Genomic DNA, 20,464 nt, shown 5'->3' on the forward strand with positions numbered 1-20,464 from the left:
CACATCTTTAAACATTTGGAGACAATCATTATTATTTAACTTTTGACTGAATATGAAGTAAAATGAAGTTGACTTAGTTGCAGCCAGTTATAGTCATTAGTCAACACTGGGGAGAGAATGAACACATCCACTTTGCTTCGTCAAACACGTGACTGCATCTGAAAGAGTAGAAGCCTGCCTCAAGTTTTCCATTACAGTCAAATCACTGCACATCATTCCTTGTTTTTATCATTTTGCAGCCACATTTACACCATGTGGCCTCAGGCTCCATTTGTTGTAATTGCATGTACGACTAGCGCGAGTCTTAATTGTTGTTCTCTTAGAAAAAGCGAAAATAACAAACAAATGGCATCTATTTTCATTTTTCATTGCATTACATCCACGGCCTGCCCGCTGCACCGACGTCTCCATCCCCTCCGCTCAGAGGAAGGTCTAGAAGAGGTTAAACAGTGCGCGCTTAAAAACAGGTGTGCACCTATGCTCGCTAACCATCGGCCATTAAACCTGTAATTAGAATAAAGTGCACTTGAAATCACCCTGAGCAACAATGGAGCTCTGCATCTGCAGAGATGACTGCTGCTCCCACTGCTGCTCTGCTTATGCTCATATGAATGGGGCCTATTGTTGGTAAACAGGATCTTTTTAGATGACTACACACACATTGTACAAGTAGTGAGAAATCTGGGACGTTACACACAAGAGAGAAGATTAGATTAGATTAGATTAGATTGCTGTGTTATCTGCTTCATGTGAGTTTGATAACACGTCCTTACCTGGATCTTGATGGGCCATGAGAAGTTACTGACGTAGACGTAGAAGGTGATGTTGGGGTTGCTTCTGAAGGTGAACTTCTCGCAGGAGAAACTATCTCTGTATTCCTTGATGTTGGTTTTGGACACGATGGGCACCTCCTCCCCGGAGATGGTTCCAGCTGTTGGGGCACAGAGTTCATGTTCAGCACACTGCTATTTGGTGCTCGCTGAGCTCACCTTCATAGACAGATGACGCAGGAGCGGCCGCAACACATTATTACCAATCCATTAATGGGTTTATCAAGCCATTTAGGACAACAGCAAAGCTCTCATGACCAATTATTATTATGTCTGAAGTGCATTATATCTTTTTGGTTGACCTAAACCAGAGTGGAGTTTTATTGTGTAATTATACACGTCGTCCGTATTTTATTGTTAAATGGACATAGCCGTGGGAGAAAAGCGGAGCTTAAAAGAGGGACTGAAGCAGTGCTGCTCATAGGTCAGAACTGAGTCATTCTAGCACATATTCATCATTTGAATTCAGATCAGCACCATCTGCTAATGCATTTAGTATATTTGACACCTAGAATTGAGCGTTTTCTGACCTTGGGGCCGATGCAGTCTGCATGAGGGCAACAAATGTCTGCAAAATCAACTGTTTATTATAGTGTTTGTTTGTGTCCATTTATGACCGTTATTCATGAGTGGAGTGTTTTTTGTGTTATTTCTTGGTGAAATGTTGCAACAGCCTACAACTGGCAGTTTGATGAGAGGATGATGGGAATTTCTTTCAATAAAAATTCAATACGGTTAAATTTAAGAGCATCTTGTAAATTTACACTTCCTAATAATCAACCCTAAAATAAAAAGAAATAGTGCAATTCCAAGCAAAGCCCTTTCAAAAGAAAAGTCTACTTTCCATCTATCTTAATGTTCCAAATCATTTCTTATTCTTCCTCATGTCAGTGACTCCTCAACATTGACATTCCAACCCACAACTCTGAAACAAAAGAACTGAAAATGACAGCTTGAGTGTGGCTACGTGAGCACGTTTATCTTAATTGAAATCATCCCCAACCCCACACACACACACCCTCCCCCCTCTCCTCCTCCCTCCCCCCAAAAAAGCGCTTCACGCTCTTGTCGATTGTGAAGAGGCTCCGGCTCCTTCTGAGACACAATATCTCTCCTTTTTTTTTTTGCTTCTTCTTCGTCTTCTAGTGGGGAGGACCCGGCTTCAAATATTAATGGTGGCGCAACAGAAAAGGTTAAGGTGGGCGACGGGCGAAGCAGGGGAGGCTGAACGTATTTTAGTGGTTGGAAAATGTCAGTGTTGTGGTGGATTGGAGAAAAGTGGCAGATGACTTGAGAGGAGGGGAGGGCGTGAGATAAACAGTGGCGCTGGACGACTGCAGTGTCCTTGGGTGTCTTTCCTCAGGGGACCTATAATATCCACTCAACGGTGACACAGTGCTCACAACCCAGAGAGGGTGCATTATTGTTCCTGTTTTATCTGGAAGACCTACTGAGTCGATGGTTACTTGAGAAAAGGAAAAAGAAATCTGAAAAACTAAAAGCATTTTCTTTTTATCTGAATTACAAAATGTGTCCATGTAGGAAGGAGGTGGTTACATTTACAACCTTGGCATTGACATGACAGTAAATTCTGATATGTGTATCTACTGTAATGATCCAGTGTGTGTTTGACCTGTCTGTAGAAATCAGCCTGTGTGGATGAAAATAACTTGTTAACGATGCCTGGGCTAAATGGGGTGCATGTCGTTGTGCGTGGGAGTGGCTCATTATGCAGTGTGGGTGGCGAGTCTGAACATCCTCTGAGATTTTTAATGTCTGCTTCCCTGACCTTCCAATGCCAAAAAAAATAATAGTGTGTAATTGTTCCAAAATGACTTCACCCTGGAGGCGAGATCCTCAATTTCACAAACTGACCCTTTTTGACTTGAATCCTTAATAGCATTCGTGACCCGGGCCATTTTTTAAGATTCAGAATAAAACATTTTATTTATTGCAGAATCATTTCTGACTAAATTCGAACTGGGAACTGTTTGCAATATCATGTGTAATGGCTGGATTTATAACCACGAGGATGGAGAGAAAACTGTCTTGGGTTTAGGAAAATACATATTGGTTTAAAACTCAATGTTTTTGTCTACCGTCTAAAAGAAAGGCAAAACCAAAGCAAAGCATTTCTACACAGAATTAATTCTTACTGTAAAAGAATCCAAGTAAAATTACCTGTTGATCCCACCGACCAGGTAATATTGAGATTGAAGTTGTTGGATGCGTTAATGGACATGTCCAAGTTCTTGTTTGGCTTTGGAAAATAAAAAAAAGACATGATGAAAAATTCTGTAAAAATTCAAGTAAAGTGAAATGATCACACAAAAAGACACAGCAGAGATACTATAAGAGGTTTTGGGATAGTTTGGGAAGTCTTGAACCTTTTATGGTCGGCTCCAGACTCCTGGTTTAACGTTATAACATCTTGATAGAAAACTGACCAGCCAGTGATCATGGCAGTCTAAATTTAACCCAGTGCTGCACTCAGGCCACCTCCTCAAAAAAATGAAATAAAAGGTGGTGACAATTTACGGTGTCACTGCCTCCATTACCAGACAGAGAGCTCTGATTTGTGAAACGGGTACCTGCTCTGGTGAGGCCATGAAGTTGATGGCGGTGTAGTGATTGTCATCTTCCTGGATGAGACTGAAGGTGAACTGGTAGTCGATCAGGAGATTGTCTGTTAAGAAAACCAGAGAGGAAAACAGAGCTCTTACAATATATATATATTTTTTATTCCATGGTGAATCTTACATAACAGAAGGCCGCAACCTTGTGAGGAACACACACACACTGAGCTGCCAGCTGTGGCTCACACTCTTAAAGACCACTGTGGCAGTGCAAAGACAAAGACGTGGATGTTATGTGATGTGATCAGATAAAAAAAACTTCCAAGCAATATTTTGACAAGGGAGACAAGTGAAATCAAAACGACTTAGATTGGAGCAGGGAAAGAGCTGGAATAGCCGACCCTGACCGCGACCAGCTCAGACCACTCCCCCGCAGCCACTGATGAAGTATTTGATGATTAAAGCAGAAGTAAGCAGAATGTTTGTGTTAATATAAGTCTTAAATAGTTCTATCTTCCGACAGCAATCACTTCTATAGAGTGTTTGGTCTGAAACACGGGTCTGTCAGTCACTCTGCTCTGCTGTAAGCCCAGGAGAAAACTTTCCTTGTATCCTACAACCTTTATCCAATGAGGAGAGAGAACGGCATAAAGGGGCGGTCCTCTCTGTGTGTGCAGCCAATGGATGCGCGTGAATGTGGTGACGTAGGGACGAGGGCGGGGACTGCTAACTCCATCGGCTGACAAGAAGTTAGACAAAACCACCGGATCGCTTACTTCTGCTTTAACTCAAAGAAGATATTTTCCACAAATTATACACAAAAAAGTTGAGATGATGTAGATTGATTATATACACTATTTTGGTTTGTTTTTTCATCCATTTTGTTTTCAAAGGAGGAGAGAGAGCAGACAGTAGAGGAGAACGTCACAATGAGTGCAGCATGTTAATCCATGGTCAGTGGCCTTTTAGGTGGTGTGACGAGTGTCATGTTTACAATAGTGCGTGACAGAGCTCAAGAGCAAGTCTCGGCAGTGTGCAGAGGTTAAAACGAGCTTGGGGCTTTTTAGTTGCCTGTCTTTTTCTCTCATTGAGCCTGGTGTCAGGCTATGGCATTTCAAAAAAAAGGGACAAAACCTTGGCAGAGGCTCTGTTGTCAGTAGCAGAGTGTTGAAAGGCAGATAACAAATCACTAAGTACTGCAGCACCGTGAAGGACGCCACATCATGCAAACAAACACTCCCGAGCACAAACACCGGCGTGTACGGTACACACAGCAGCACGGGCACAGATGTGCCACCACTCGCCACTGGTTGTCAACTTTCCCTTTTCTTTTTTTTCCCTCTCTATTTCATAATGCAGCTTTTTGCATCACTTTACTTTAATGGGTTTTTTTCCCCTTTACTTAAGCTAACATTTAGTCAACTTTCTAAATGAATGAATGAGTAGGTGGGTGATTGAGTGAGCGAGCAGACAAGTGGAGAGTTTTATACTCCTCCGTCTCCTTGATTAGCTCAATCACTCACTCCTTCTGATGCACTTGACATTTTCACGACAAGTCATTCTGTCACCGAACAAGCGCCCCTGGTGCCAAAGTGCTAAAATGCTCCATCTGCCCTGAGCGGAAGAGTGGAAGTGGAGAAGCGGAGCGAGGGAGGAAGAAAAGCAGAGAGAAAAGCCAAGAATAATCAAGGCGGTGTGTGTGTGTGTGTGTGTGTGTGTGTGTGTGTGTGTGTGTTGTGTGTGTGTGTGTGTGTGTGTGTGTGTGTGTGTGTGTGTGTGTGTGTGTGTGTGTGTGTGTGTGTGTGTGTGTGAATATGAGCTGTCCAGTGGAGAATTACTCACAGTAACAGGTTCCTCTGAGTGGATTGCCAAGGTAACGGTTTTCTGAGTCACATCTGCAGTGAAGAAAACAGAGAGGAGAGAACAAGATGAAGACGAGTGCTAACAGATTGAGAGCAAGAATGCCTCTTATCAGGAGCAGTGGATGCCAAGTGCCAGCGCATTAGCTCCTGCTGTTGGCGCCTCATCAAATCTCCTACTTCTGACAAAGAGGAAATAATCTGATAGTTTCTAAAAGTTAATTAGATTTTTTTTTTTTTGTTAAAGTTTTGTTTATCGAAGCAACACAGTGACGTTGAGACAAACTTAACGTACCACCTGATCACTGAGCACAGGAGGAAATTAAAAGTAACGTTCTAAATTTAATCCCTTAAAATCCTTGGAGCAGACAACACAACTTGTAAAGAAATATAATCCTAAAGTGAGACGTCGAAGCCAAATCAAGAATAACCACAAAGTACAAAAAGTAGTTTGGTGTTTAACTTCCACACTCATGTTTACTAACTCAGACATTTAGGATTCAGTCCTGATAATCGGAGCTCAGGGTGAATGTGTTCTCATACAACTGGTTCTCTTTTGACTGGAAAATGTTTGGGCTTTTATTTTTGATTCCCTTTAGTCTGTGATTTTTGGAAATGGCCCAAAAAGGATAGCACCAGGGATAGGATCAGGGATAGCACCACCCAAAAGCAGAGTTCAGTAAATAAGGTAAAGGTAAGTAAAATAAGGAAGATCTCTTAAAACTATTGGAAAGTGAAACAATAACATAATAAAACAGTAATATATGATATTTCTTTGCATGTTCTCCCTGGGGGAGAGGATCTCTGTCCCACAGTCCAAAGACATGGAAGATGGGTTAAATTGCTCGATGGTGTGAATGTGAGTGTGTGAGGCTCTGTGATGGACTGTAGACCTGTCCAGGGTGCATGTCAGCTGGATGGGCTTCAGCCCCATGCGAGCCTTCATGGATAAGTGCTGTTGCTCATGGATGGATGGATGTTACAAAACAACAAGTTAGACAAGAGTTCAAACTACAAACTTCAAAATAAAAGAAATGAAAGTGTTTTTTCAGTCTTGAATGCCAGCCATGTCTTCACAAAAGTTAAAAAGAAAGACACCCACTGTTGAAAATGAAAAAAAGGTTTTGTATTTTTGCTTTAGTCTGTAAGTCTAAAAAACAGATAATTCACATTAATACCCTGGTAAGACCCTGTGATTAGTTTTTTTTCCCTGTGAGCCCTTGTTAGACAGAAAGCTCTAAATGGGTTTCTTAGGTGCTGTCAGGTCGTACAGTTTGCTCCAAACCACCGCAGTTCGACAGCACACCCTGATTTTCACACATCAGTGATGCTGTGGCGTAACAGCCAAAAACGCTCCGACTTTTAAATGAAGTGCTGCCAAACAAAATAATTTGTTAACATCGCCTGTGTGCGCGCATGAGTGTGTTTTATCGGGCTCATGGCTTTCCAAAGGCCTGTAATGAGGAGGAACATATGGCAGTGCTCATTGGAGAGCAGTGCTCCTTGTCTCCTTTTTTTTAATGCATCTCTCTGCTCTGCCTCTCGCTCTTTGATGCATTTTAACTGTCTACCATTCACTCTGAGCTGGTTGATCATCATTCTGTTGCACTTCACCTGATAAACAGGGAGAGTAAAAAATCAAACATGTGGACTAGAGACTGCACCAAGGGAGAGATTTATGTTTCATACCCACTGTTGCGTTTGGATTTTGTCTCGCAGCTGCGTTTGTTTACAACCAGCTGAACTTGTCAGAAAACTTGTCAAGGAGTCAGAGAGGACACTGAGCGAAGGAGGGAACAGGAGACACAAACGCCACTGAGGGGGAGGTGGCAGTTAGTGATGTTACATGGAGGGAGGGAGCGGGTAGGGGGGGTGACTGTGCCTCTAAAAATAATGCATCATTGGTTGTTGTTGCAGCAGTCTGGATTCACGAGACAGACGTGATGATCAGCACTGACGTTACTACAGAAGAACACGTCTGTCAGATGAGCGTGGCGGTAACACATCTGATGTGTTTCAACACCTTAAATATCAGCAGAGGTGTAAACCTGGAACTTAATATGTTACAATATCTTACTATGCTGGAGCTGGAGGTGCTCGGTACTCCCAGTTACTCTAGTACTGACACAGTAAATGCATGCTTTAGCTGGGGTTAAAGGGATAGTTCAACATTTTGGCAAACTGGCCCATTGCCATAATCCCTATAGTCATAGCAGTAGGTTTGTTACGTTTAATTGTCGGTGCAAGCTATTTTTAGAACAGTGGAGCAGAGCCGTGAGCTGCTCAGAGCTACAGTACACCACAGAGGCTCATGGGATTTCTTGGTTTCCCTCATCAAACTCATCAAATACACAATCCAACAACTCCACAACGCTCTGGTGGACAAGTTGTGACCTGCACATTCACCACACTACGGTGGACAAGTCCTGCAGACACACAACAGCAGTTTTGCATGAATTTCCCTCTAAAACAACTCTGTGTGGTAACGTTGTGTTATTATCTCATAGTGTGGTGAATGTGCAGGTCACAACTTGTCCACCAGAGCGTTGTGGAGTTGTTGGATTGTGTATTTGATGAGTTTGATGAGGGAAACCAAGAAATCCCATGAGCCTCCGTAGCGTAGCTCTGAGCAGCTCACGGCTCTGCTCCACCGTTCTAAAAATAGCTTGCACCGACAATTAAAGGTAATGAACCTACTGCTATGACTATCGGGATTATGGCAATGGGCCAATTTGCCAAAATGTTGAACTATCCCTTTAAGTAACATGATCAGAAAGGATTTGGAACCTACATCTAAGCAGAAAATCCTGAAGGACAAGCTTCAGTGTAATGGGTGGTGGACACAGAGCTGCTCTGTGTTGAGGTTAAACAGTGGAGGATCTTTTACTGCGCTACAAAAAGGAACAGAAGACAAACGGCGCCACAGGCTTCTGAACCTTACAGAACATCACACCTGGGGCCTTTCAGCCGCCTGGCATTTACAGAAGGCAGAATACACACACACACACACACACACACACACACACACGCTCATCATGAAGTGTATAATGCAACTCCTCTACTCCTGTATCTTAATTTAATCTACACCTACATGCATGTGTGCACTCATCTGAACTTGAGGCAAAACCCCGGCACTGTATCTTAATTTGATCAACACTCAACTTGAACCTTATGTCTCCGCTTGTGCACACACTGTGATTTAACAGGCAAAACACACACACACACACACAAAACCACACATACACACACACACACACACAGAGGAAGAAATGTGAACCTACACAACGCCCTTCACGCATACGAAGGCTGGAGGAGGCGCGCTTGTACACGCTCCCGGAGCTAACCCCTGTTACCTCCAGCACATGAAGAAAAACCCTGAATAATGTATGTATACAAATGAGCGCTATAATAAGAAATATTTTCCCTCACTCGCTCTTGTTTGACTCATCACTGTAACGCAGCGTGGACCTCATCAATTGTTTTCAAAAACAATTCTATTCTGCACCGATGCACCCTTCACTTCATTACCGCGGCTATTATTCGGAGGTCCTAATGGCATCGGTGGCTGCGGTGCATGCGTGTGTGAAAGCCAACATGTGTGTGCTGCTTGCTTTTGCGTACGGTGCATGAAGCAGACACGGCGCCCTTGTGCAGAGGTCTTTGTTTTCAAAAGGTTATTGCCGGGGACGGGGCAAGTGTGTGGCTGAGGGAGACACTGATTACATGTAATGAGATACCAGAAATTACATTACAAAAAAGACACCAGTAAATACCCCACCCCGACTGTTAGTCAGTACATACACACTAATTAGATTACACCTGGAAAAAAGTGATTACTCAATCACTCTGACGTGTTTTAATGTGAAAATGGATCTTGGTTTTAGGTGTAAAAACACCACTAGAATAATGGTGGTTGTGATAATAACAAGAGTAACCACATTAGAGTTGGTACATTTACAACATATTCTGGTGGTTTATGTTTCCTGGCTTTAATATTGAAGATGATAATCAGTAATGCGTTGCCGGAACCTTCCCAAAGCTGGCTCCACAGCTTTATGGGAACACCACTGCCCCCCCCCCCCCTCCTCCTCTCCCTCCCTATAAATGGCTGATGATGATTGGCCCCGGCTGGTGCCTGGCCTCTGCTTTTTGTAGGGTGGAAAATGAGTCGTTTGAATCCACGGTTAGCCACCTGCTATCTGGGTGTCGCTCACTGCGCTGCTCTCCATCTGCTAGCAGAAATTAATGTGACATTTTTTTGTCATTTGTCTCAAGTGTCATTCACTTATTGTCAAAGTCAATGCGGAGCACAGTGGGTTTTTTTTTTTTAGGAGGTCTTATTCTGAGCACTTTCACTCAATGAGTCTTGTTGTATATTAGGAATGCTAAGTCCCAGCAGGTGAGGCCCCGTCTTTGCCAACATGCTGATTGTCACTGCTCAGCATCAGTACCAGGTTTTTGTTCCCCTGGCTCCAATCAATCATTTGCTGCACACACAAAATGTGTCACCGGTATTTATTCTGTCTTTTTTGTTGTTGTTGTTTTTTTTAAAACTATAATTACACACATTAGTATCTGAATAGTCAGGTTGTAATTTAATGTCAATCGGGTTTTTCTAATCGCAGACAATAATAATTTACTTCTGCACATCAGTTACTGTAAACACATGGTTCTGCATGGTTGTGTGTTTATTGAATCTGTGTGTTTTCCATGTGAGACCTGTACATGAGCAGACTGTGAAAACATACTCCTCCCCTGGGACGATAAAGACCATTTATCTTGCCAGTGTAACAATTTCAAGTGCTGGGAAATCATTGTTATTTTCACACTTCTTCATTTTACCTTCCATGACTTGGTCTGCCCTTTATTAAAATTCACTTTCAAGCGCTGAAGTTGGGTTGTACAAAAACACTATTTAAAGTGATGATTAAAACAGGAAGTAGGGAACTACAACTCCAGTCAAGAAAATGTACATGACCATTGCATGTTACCTTTAGTCTTAAAATGGTTTCAACTGAATCCCTAAGATACAGAAAAAAATACTACAAAACTTTAAATGGTAATTTGTCAAAATGTGGCAAATATGTCACTTGAACAAGTTTGACATGAGAAAACCTGATGACAGTGTTAAAGATATATTGAGGGTAGGTTATTTAAGAGACATAGACAGAGAGGGAGGTAAAGCTGCGTTGTGGTGAGTGGGAGTATGCTGCATTTGCGCTTATGGTTGCCAGTGACCCCTCCACACACCTCTTCCTGCATTAGGGTATTAAAATCAGTGTCCATTCTGCTTACAACTGGGAAAGCAGACAGCTAAGTGCAGATTGGTCCTCCCACACGTGGGAAATCCACAGAGTCAGCAGAAATGATCCTGGAGGAGTTTCTGGCCAGTAAAGTCAAGTGATCTCTTTTTTTCCCATCATTATGACACCCAAGTCTCCACCGGAGAAGGAAGAGGCTGTCAGTGGTCAGAAATCATTCCCTCATCATAAATCACTGAAGTGCCATCTTAATTGTTTGATTTGAAAATTGACTATGCCATGATTCTAAATCTGTCTGTTTTATGTGTATATACTGGTTTTATTGTCTTATCTGTCTGCTTTATCCATGAAAGCACTCCAATACCAAAGACATGTTCCTGTTCCTAGAAGATGGACAAAGCTTAACTCAAAATCTCCAAAATCTTACACATTGATGCATTGTAATTTTTTTTATTATTTATTATTATTATTATTATTATTATTATTATTATTATTATTATTATTATTATTATTATTATATACATATTTATTATATTAAACTATAAGCAGGCTTACTTGTTTTAATGTTCTTTAATCTGCATATATTCCCTTTAAAAATCTCCAAGTAGAGTTTTAACTCGGTGTTGTAACAGAAGTTGTTTTTGTGTCCATAAACCTGAGCAGCTGCTAAAATCACAGAGCCAATACTGAAGTCCTTTCAGTCCACAACTAATGCAGAATATTAACAGCACATAACACCTTTCTGCTGGTCAACATGCATCTCCCTTAAAACGTCTCCAGCCTTTTATCGGCGCTCCGCCCCAAGACATTAATGCTCCGTGACAGGAAGTCCACTTACTTTTGATTGGTAGTAACTTGCATTTCACTCATAACATTGACAACATCTCTTATTTGACCTGTTGCACCTTTAGAACTGTCAGAAACAACGCTACAGCATGAAACGTGTAAGAGTTCAAGCAGAATTCATGGAATATACAAACCATTTAAAAACCCTACGAGGTAACACAGCGTTCTCATGGTTCAAGGTACGTGTGTTTGTGTGTGTGTCTGTTTGTGTGTGAGCATATGGTGGAGTACTCACAGCTGGCACTGGTCTCCTTTGATTCCCTTGGTGGTGCAGAAGCATTTGCCAGTTAACACCTGGCACACACTTGCGTGACCATTACACTTACAGGCTGGAAGGGGTAGAGAAGCACAGATGGAGGAGAAGATGGGTTAGAGAAGAGGAGCACGTGAAAGAGAGAACAGAGTCGTCACAGATTAACTTTACCTATATCTTAAATGTGTGCACAAAGTTAACAGTCAGGTTTGTGCGTCACCCTGTAATTTCCACAACTTTGGCTACAACAGTTGTTTCTCTCTGGCTGAGCCACCTCCATATCTTCTGCTGCACTGAACACAGCGGTGACATTGATACTGAGCCAGGTGACGTGGTAAACAACTGCATTTTCCTAAAAAGATTGGCTCAACTTCAGAGATCTCTAGTTACATGATGGGAGAAAAATGTGTGGCATCCATTCAGGTTTAGATTTGAGGGACAAAAAAAAAAACACGATGGCATCCTCCTCTGAGCTTAAAGCACTGACAAGATGTATTATAGTTCCTCCTCCTTCCCTCTTCTTGGAGCATTTCCCAAGACGGTGCGTATGAATATTTCAGGTGACAGGACTGCTTTTAACCGTGCGTCTTAGCACTTTCTCCTACACTTCTTCTTATTGACAGCCGCTGCTACAGGGATTCATTTTTTACTACATGTAAGTTACACCAAATAGGTTTCACCAAATGCCCAAACTAATACAGATTATATGAATCCCATGTCAGTATGGATACATTTGCATGTACTTATGCAAGAAAATGATTTTGAGTCATTTCATCCCCAGGCTCTGAGAGAATGAAAAGAATATTCCCCTCATAGAAGCTCACCTGTGTAGTTTCACTTTACATAGCAATAGCCTTAATGTTTAAAGAGACGGTACCTGAGACTTTAAAGCTCCCAGACGTGTGTGTGTGTGTGTGTGTGTGTGTGTGTGTGTGTGTGTGTGTGTGTGTGTGTGTGTGTGTGTGTGTGTGTGTGTGTGTGTGTCTCCCGTGTTGGACAAAAGGCTACATGTAATTTCTCAGGAATGCTATTCATGCCTCATAAGGAAGGAGTGTAGTTAAATCTGCTGCTGACAAGGAAGCTGCATCCAAAGTCTCCAGTCAATCTGTGATTCATTTCAGGGAAAGACAGTCATCAAACACGCAGTAGTCATTTTATATTTGTCTTAATGTCCGCCCCTCTGCTGCATTTACACCCCCCCTCTCCACATTATATTCAAAAAGCATTATGCTCTTTTTTTGCTTTGAAAACAGGGGGATGCTGTATAAATTATAGGTTGCAGTCACTCAGGAGAAGCAGGAGAGGCATATCAAAAACAAATCTACCTCATGTGTGATTCAAAAACCCAAATCCAAACATTTTAATATCCAAAAAGAAATACCCTGAATACCACACGCTGGAAAAATCATAAGAAAATCAAGTTATTTCAATGATATCTGTGTCAGTTTGTTGACATTTCCTCACCCAGCCTCCAGCGCTGTGCGTGTGCGTGCCTTTTTGTGTGTATATCACCATATTCCAAAAGTCAAGATGCATGACGTGTACATGTTTCTTTTTTTTTTCCTACAAAAGCTGCGCCTAATGGGTGAACAACCACAGTAACATGAGAGGTGAGTCTTCGACCTTCAGCATCACCTGCAGTTCCCACAGTGCACCACATCCGCTCTGCATCCACTCCGGCGTCGAGAAAACACAGGTTACCTTGACATTTCAGTCGCACAAGCAAAACTGAACCAGCAGAGCCTACGCATCTAGTTTACCTAGTATAGTTAAAACTAGTGTAATGAGTAAGATTTTCATCAAAGAGGGCAGACAAATTGTTTGTGATTTTTATCAATACACAAGAGTGCCCTCTGTTGGTTATGATGTTGTACTACAGACTAATTAGAATTCAATAAGTGGAGGCTTTTCTTCTAAAAAGCTTAATTATCGCTTACACACAGCAGGTCTGGTACAAAATAAAAGGAAAATGGAGAGGGTAATTTGAGTTGGTATTTGTTTAAACGTATTGATGCTGATGTTAATTAAAGTGAAATGTATACAGACCATTAGGGAAAAGGGGGAAAAGAGGTTTGGGTCGCATTGCGTGCAGGGTAAGACATTTCTGCGGCGCACTCACCCTGGCATTTGCCGCCATTGGTCGGGTCCCCGTGGTAACCGGGCATGCAGGTCTGGCAGTGAGGGCCGGTGGTGAGGTTACGGCACTGCTCGCACACGCTGCCGTTCACACATGTGCTGTGGCCATTGCACTGGCACGCTGTGGGGAGAAGGAGAGAGGTTTTACTGCAGGGTCAGGATTAGTTGGACCGTTTAAAGCTCCCATATTATGCTGTTTTTCAACCATTTCACATGGGTCTAAGTTGTCCAACCATATTGTATTCGCAGTGTATTGTTCCCAAATCAATCTGCAGCTCTATATCTCAGCAATCTCCTGCGAACGAGCCATTTCTGTGTCCACCTTGAAATGCAGATAAGATGTGTAAACCACGTCCACTCCACAGCCATCACGGGGAGAGAGGGTGTGGTTTTCACTACAGGTACATGTGCCAGTGTTGACATTGGGAATATGGATGGGGTTGGGCATTTATTTCCAGAGACTCTCTTCCTGTCTGAAAAAATGTAAATGTCCCTTTTTTACTGTGGCAGAAGGAGATGGTATTAGGCTACATGGACTCCTATAGCCATCAGAAAGTTCTGTGTGAAACTGTCAAATAAAAAAAACGAGTGAAACTGAGGAGCAGCACAAACTGTGCACTGTTGTATGGACTGATGAGAAGCTACCGGGGAATATTGAGGTGGTTTTGCGCCGGGAGAGGAGACTTCCTCGTTCAGATGTCTCTCATTCCGTGATGAGGACCGCTGCGCTGATGAGAAGCGGTATCGTTCCAATATTCTCCGGTCCGCGATTTCATTTTTAATGACGGGCGGATGTTTTTCAGTTAATGATTCAAACGGATCATCTGGTGGCCGAGGTACCGACTGCTCCTCCCGCACCGCTTCATGTCAAATGACGGACGGGGGGGGGGGGGGGGGGGGGCGCGACTGTCGCTGTTCCGGAAATGTCTCACCGGGCGGAGCTCACGTTTTTCCAGACTAGCCCAGGGGGAGGATAAGGAAGCACTGGGAGGTGGAGTCACCTGAGTTTGGTGCTTGGTGACGTCAAGCTGCGCAGCACTTCCAATTCACCCGTTTGGAGACACGATCTCAAAAAATTGAACAATCAATTAAGGGAGTGAACAGACTTTTTTCACCTCCAGGCGTCATAGAAAGGCCACGGGAACACATACAAAACCAGTAGAAAGTGGATTAATATGGGCCCTTTAAAGGAATAGTTCTCCAAAAAATGAAATTCAGTCATTATTGACTCACCCTCATGCTGATGAATACTCCGGAGTACAATAAAAAACTACTCCAGAGTATTCATCAGCATGAGAATGAGTCAATAATGACTGAATTTCATTTTTTTGGTGAACTATTCCTTTAACTTTCTGCAAAAAAAAAAAAAACCACTGAGGAAAATAAATTAAACACAATAGGTGCTGTATTTCTAATGTGGATTACAGAGCAGAATAACACAAGGTAGATATCTGCGTATGGATTTGTATTCTTGATTATTCTGAAGTCGATGGGGTGAATTTCTGCCAACATCAGTCACAGTCTTCATCTGTCTGCCAGTCACATCAGCTCAGAGTGGGTTTTTTTTTATATTTTGTGTCTAAGTCGCACAATCATTTTCATCATCCTCGCTGTAGCTTATAAACAGAAACAATTTGACACCAGCCCGACACAACTTCCACCTCAGGTTGTTGTTATTGCTTTCCAGGAAATCAACAGAGCCATTAAAGCTGTCAGTAGCTTGTGTCTGCAACATCATATTGTAATTAATTATTACCTAATCAGACTGGCCTTTTTAAAATATATATTTTAATGGCTTCGACTTTTAATGACCCTGCATCTATTTGTTCTTTTGGAGTTACAAATTGGACATCTAATGAAAAAAGTATAGAAGCATTCATTTTATGTAAGACTGAATCATGTGCTAGCTTTGAGTATGTTGCTTTCAGACATTGTTGGACTTAATGACTTAATGATCTTTGACGTTGGATACAACGCTCCATCTGTACGACTGAAATGTACACACTGGCAGGGCATTAAATATAAACCTTTGTGTTGCGAGAACACACTCCTGCTTTGTTCACTGCTTTTTGCACCGTGAAAATTGTATTTTCTAAAAGAGCTATGCATCAACTTCACAGATCTCGAGATGGAAAATGCCCACTAGTAGTTTCTGAGAATGAAAAGAAAGAAACAACAAAGAGAAAAATAAATCAAATCAAAGACACTGAGCTTCAGGCCTAAAGACTGAAAATAAAAACATATCTGATATCCATTTTAATGTGACGTCGGGACTTACTGAATTACACAAATCTTACGAAATGAAAGGTTTTTACACATTATTGATGCCACTGAGCACTCCTCACATTCTCAGATTTTCACTAGCTGTGGTCTATTATCATCTTACATGCCGTGGCTGCATAGGGCGTGATGAAAGTATTAAATGGCATACTGGCATATGGTTGCATAGTCAGCAGGGAGGGATCAGTTGCATTGGGACACTGTAACAGGAATCTATGACAACAACGTCTTTTTAAACTTAAGACGTTCAGTCAATGGGCAATAACAACTTATCGCACGGGTACACTTATGATGACACATGATAGGTCGTTTCAGGAAGTGGATCTCTTACCGGGGCAGTGGATGAAGGCCCACTCGTAGCCCTTGTCTTTGGGGCAGCTGCCGGGCTCCAGGCTCATGTCTTGGAGTTGGGACTGGCCCTGCTTGGTTGTTCTCTTCATGGGCCCCCGGTACGAGCCCTCTATGCACAGACCCTTCCCCGTGCTGCTGGGGTCTCCGCACCAGCCGCACTCTGGTTGGTCCAGGCACTGGGAACAGGTCTGCAGGCCTGAACAGTTCTGGGCTGAAGGAGAGAGAAGACTTGTGTTAGATTTCTAACCAGCACGATTTGTGTTTTAACCTAAAATGATTCAAACTCCTTGGAGTCAAAATCTGCATTGGCCATTTTCTTTTCATTTCTGCATTTATTTACAAGTCACCTTGAAACCAACAGCAGCAGACAATATTAAGAAGCAGCAACAGTTATTTTGTAGGATTTCAGCCTTTTAAACACATCATTTCCTGTTCAGATTAAGAGGCATGAACGCTCCTTGTACTGAAGCACAAACTGGTTATCCTATGAGCTGCCAGGGCCACAGATTTGACAGCGGATAAGAGGATAAGAAACAAGTGTTAAGCATTAAATACTTGATGGGGGGGGGGGGGCATAGAATGAGACAGAGAATTTGTCAGCAAACCTGGAGCCGGTGAAACGTCTGCGCAGTCTGGGCAAAGTTCGATGAAAAGACTTAAATGTTAAGTGCGTGGTGGCGCCTTGCTCTAAACTCCAACCCAAGCGGGAGCGAGGGAGCGACGGTGTTGTGTCAGCATGGGGATAAACTTTTCGGCCACTAAAATGCTTGACAAGTTTCAGTATTGCCACTTGGCTGCCAGACAGACACTTTAAGGGAGAAAATGTCACTACTATTTTAAGGAGACAAACAGTGAGTGCTTTTACCTCAGTTTATGTCAAAAAAAGAAAAAAAAATCTCCAGCCATTCTGCTAATGGATGCGAAACCATGACAACGCAAGAGCAATCAGTACAAAGTAAGGCCATTTAAGTTTGTTTTGATGACAGGATGTAAGTGGTGCATTTCTTGGGAACATCCTATTGTGGGGGGAAAAAAAGAAAGCCCTTCGCTGGATCAAGACGTTTTGTCTTGCCACAACACAAAAAAACATGTTGAAACACAAAAAACGGCCACAAAAACAAAAAACCCACATCTTCCGAATTGGATTTTGACAGGTGACACAAGAAGTGTGAACACAAACGACTAAATCTGATGCTGTAACATGAATTGGTTGGTGATTATGAATGGGTCTTTGCAGCTGAATAAGTCTGTTTAAATCCAACCGTTAGCAGTTCTTACCAAACGAGGAAATGTAACTTCCTATTCCAGGCACAGGTCACTGACAGCAGCAATGACAGGTCTGAATTCATTCAAAGAAGCTTCTGAGGCCATTTTAACATCTAAATGAGTTTAATGCAAAATCACTTCTTCCTGTGCCGTGTCCTGTCTTAATGCACCCGGCAACCGTCAGATCAACAAGTATCCCCGACTGGCAGACTCATACACTCATACACAAAGGATTTAATCTTCAAATGCAGCTTTAATGCTTTTACTCTATCTGAACTGCTTTTTGTTTCTTCAGTGTTAGTGTTTTGGCCATGAAGGGCCGGCCTTTGAAATACTGATGAAATCATAGTTGTGAAAGACCAAAGCACAACTGGTGAATATTTTGATGAAGGAGACATGGTGTGATTACTTGCTGTATGTGCTAATGGCTTCATTTGCAATAAAAAAAAACACACCATGAGAGCAACTAATCAATCATCAACAATGGGCTGCCCTGGTTTAACAGCTGTCTCTGGGCTAGGGCTGTAAACTTATGACAAGATTTCAAACTCGGTTAATCTAACAATTATTTTCCTTAGTGTATCAATTCATCTTAATCAATCAATCAATTTTCTTTCCAATACAATGTTAGCAAATTGTGAAAATTGTTAATCTAAATTTCTAAAGCCTAAGGTGACATATTCAAATAGCTTTTTTTTTTGCTATGTAAACAGTCCAAAGGCCAAAGATAACTTTACTCCTACATTCTGTATAGAAAACTGTCACAGAGGGCACACTGGCCATAAAAGATTAAACCAAGGACCAAAGAAAATTCTCAGAGAAAAAGGGAAATTCAACTTGAACGTGTGTGTTTAAAATTCTGTCTGAAGTAAATGCAGCCTGGGCTGCTTTGGCTGTTTGATCTGATCACATAGGGCTGCACAGAAGCTGAAGATGTCTTTTGGATTATTAATTACATGACAGATATAAATTATTAGCTGAATCTTATTCCCTACTGTAAATCAACAAACTATTACCAAGAAGTTACCATAACATCTTACAAGGAACAACCTCAGATCTGCAGAATTAGGCCAGTGAGAGCAACAAACATATGACGGCCTGTTCTTTTCAAGGTGCCCCTGCAGGCGGTGATGCTACAGAGTATTTTATCCAATGTGGTGTTAAGTGCATTTATGCAGTGCACTCAGCCTAAAGCACATGACACTATGCACGGAAAATGAGCAGGGATGGACTGAAGTAGGTGAGATAATTCAAGACAGAAGTGGTGATTGAGACTTTAAAAGTGAGCGCGAAGGTGCAAAGTCACACGGAACAAACGGGTAAAAGAAGAAAGTACGGAGAGATTATGAAGAACGTCCTTCAAGGAAAAGAAGGGACAAATTCTGCGAGACAAATATCCAGAGTACGGAAACACTTCTGTGTTGCCACACACAAAAAAAAAAAAAAAGAATTGGAGTGTGCACCCTTGGGCTCCCTAAATTTGTTCCTCACTAAACTGATCAGAGATGTTTTTACGATCTGACACAACTGCGGGTATAATTCATACATCACGCAGCAACGGCGGCGTCGACCTGAACAACTACACTGACCTTCAGACAAAGGAGCTCTCTGATCAACGTTGTTAACGGTAACGGTAACCTCTGTAGGAGCCCGTGTTCACTATGAGACATGATCATCAGTGGAGAAACAACAGGGCCGCTGTGTTGTATCCCTCTAGTCATTATGGCTGCATTCTTCTACATTATATGACACGTGTGAATATTTAATTGCAATTTCAACAGATTTTTTTTAACCTTCACTTCAGCTTTGCAATGAACTGCTAACGAAGCCGTCATCATTATGCATGTCGAGAAAATTACAGCTGTGGGTTTCTTCAACTAAACACAGCAGCGTGCTCCACTTTAATGAGACAGCCACAGGCAGCCAGACACCGGAGTAGGAGGACATCTACAGTCACAGCACGGCCGGAAACTCTGGCAGGTCACAGTTTACAAGATGGAGACTGAGCACCTGAGCTAATGTATATGATCAGCTATGTTGTGTTTTGACCACAAGTAACCTTTTGTGTAAACTAACCCATATTTCACATCACGTAAAAGCAATTCAATTTACTGCCAAGCCTTAGCTCCTAGAGAAAGCTTCTCCATTTTTTTTTTATTTCTTTACTTTCTAGAAGCCAGAAAAGTTCAACCAACCTTCAACTGCAGAGGTAAAACTCAAAGACAGGAGGAATGTAACAGCTTCACATAGGAGAAATAGATTTTTTTTTTTTATGATGCCTTGGAAGTGTCCTGGCTACCAGGTTGAAAACCACTTTTTAGAGAACTAGAGAACCGAATGTACACAAATATTTTAAAGCATTCTGAATCCAATATGAACTTTATAGTGTAGTATATTTTACATTTAAGTTGGTCATTAGATTTATTGTGTTTAAGCACTCGGTTAATTTCTGGTATTCATTTAAAGAAAGCTTTGGTTTAATTCAGTTAATCATGTATAGACTAAATTGGCATGATGTGAGATAAACATTCATCCTACATACTGCTACTGACTGCAGAACTGCACTGTGGGTAATTAATTATACAGCACAAAAGCCACCGTCAATGAGTTGCTCTGCCACAGCATCTAATGGGCTCAAGTGAACAGTCGAGTCTATTCAAACATTTATATTTACATCACTGTATCTTCCAGCTTTTCCATTATGTTCTGCTCTCGGTCGGAGCGTTTGTGGCCGCCTCTGAAACCGTGCCTTGATGCATGACTGTTTTTTAAACGCCTTAAAGCCAGCTAATGGTAAAGAGTCCAG

General features: G+C 42.0%; 1 protein-coding gene across 1 annotated transcript in view; it reads right to left on the reverse strand.

Moving 5' to 3' along the window:
* Positions 1 to 20,464, reverse strand: part of atrnl1b (attractin-like 1b) — a 63,708-nt gene that overhangs the window by 25,652 nt on the left and 17,592 nt on the right. The window contains exons 18-24 of the mRNA XM_083994731.1: positions 16,373 to 16,603; positions 13,745 to 13,882; positions 11,608 to 11,701; positions 5,249 to 5,301; positions 3,422 to 3,516; positions 3,012 to 3,090; positions 774 to 931 (exon numbers count right to left, since the gene is read on the reverse strand). Of these exons, the coding sequence (XP_083850857.1) occupies positions 774 to 931; positions 3,012 to 3,090; positions 3,422 to 3,516; positions 5,249 to 5,301; positions 11,608 to 11,701; positions 13,745 to 13,882; positions 16,373 to 16,603 (848 nt within the window). The remainder of the gene's footprint in view (positions 1 to 773; positions 932 to 3,011; positions 3,091 to 3,421; positions 3,517 to 5,248; positions 5,302 to 11,607; positions 11,702 to 13,744; positions 13,883 to 16,372; positions 16,604 to 20,464) is intronic.

The sequence above is a fragment of the Trachurus trachurus genome (assembly GCF_905171665.1).
Source record: "Trachurus trachurus genome assembly, chromosome: 19".
Taxonomy (NCBI): domain Eukaryota; kingdom Metazoa; phylum Chordata; class Actinopteri; order Carangiformes; family Carangidae; genus Trachurus; species Trachurus trachurus.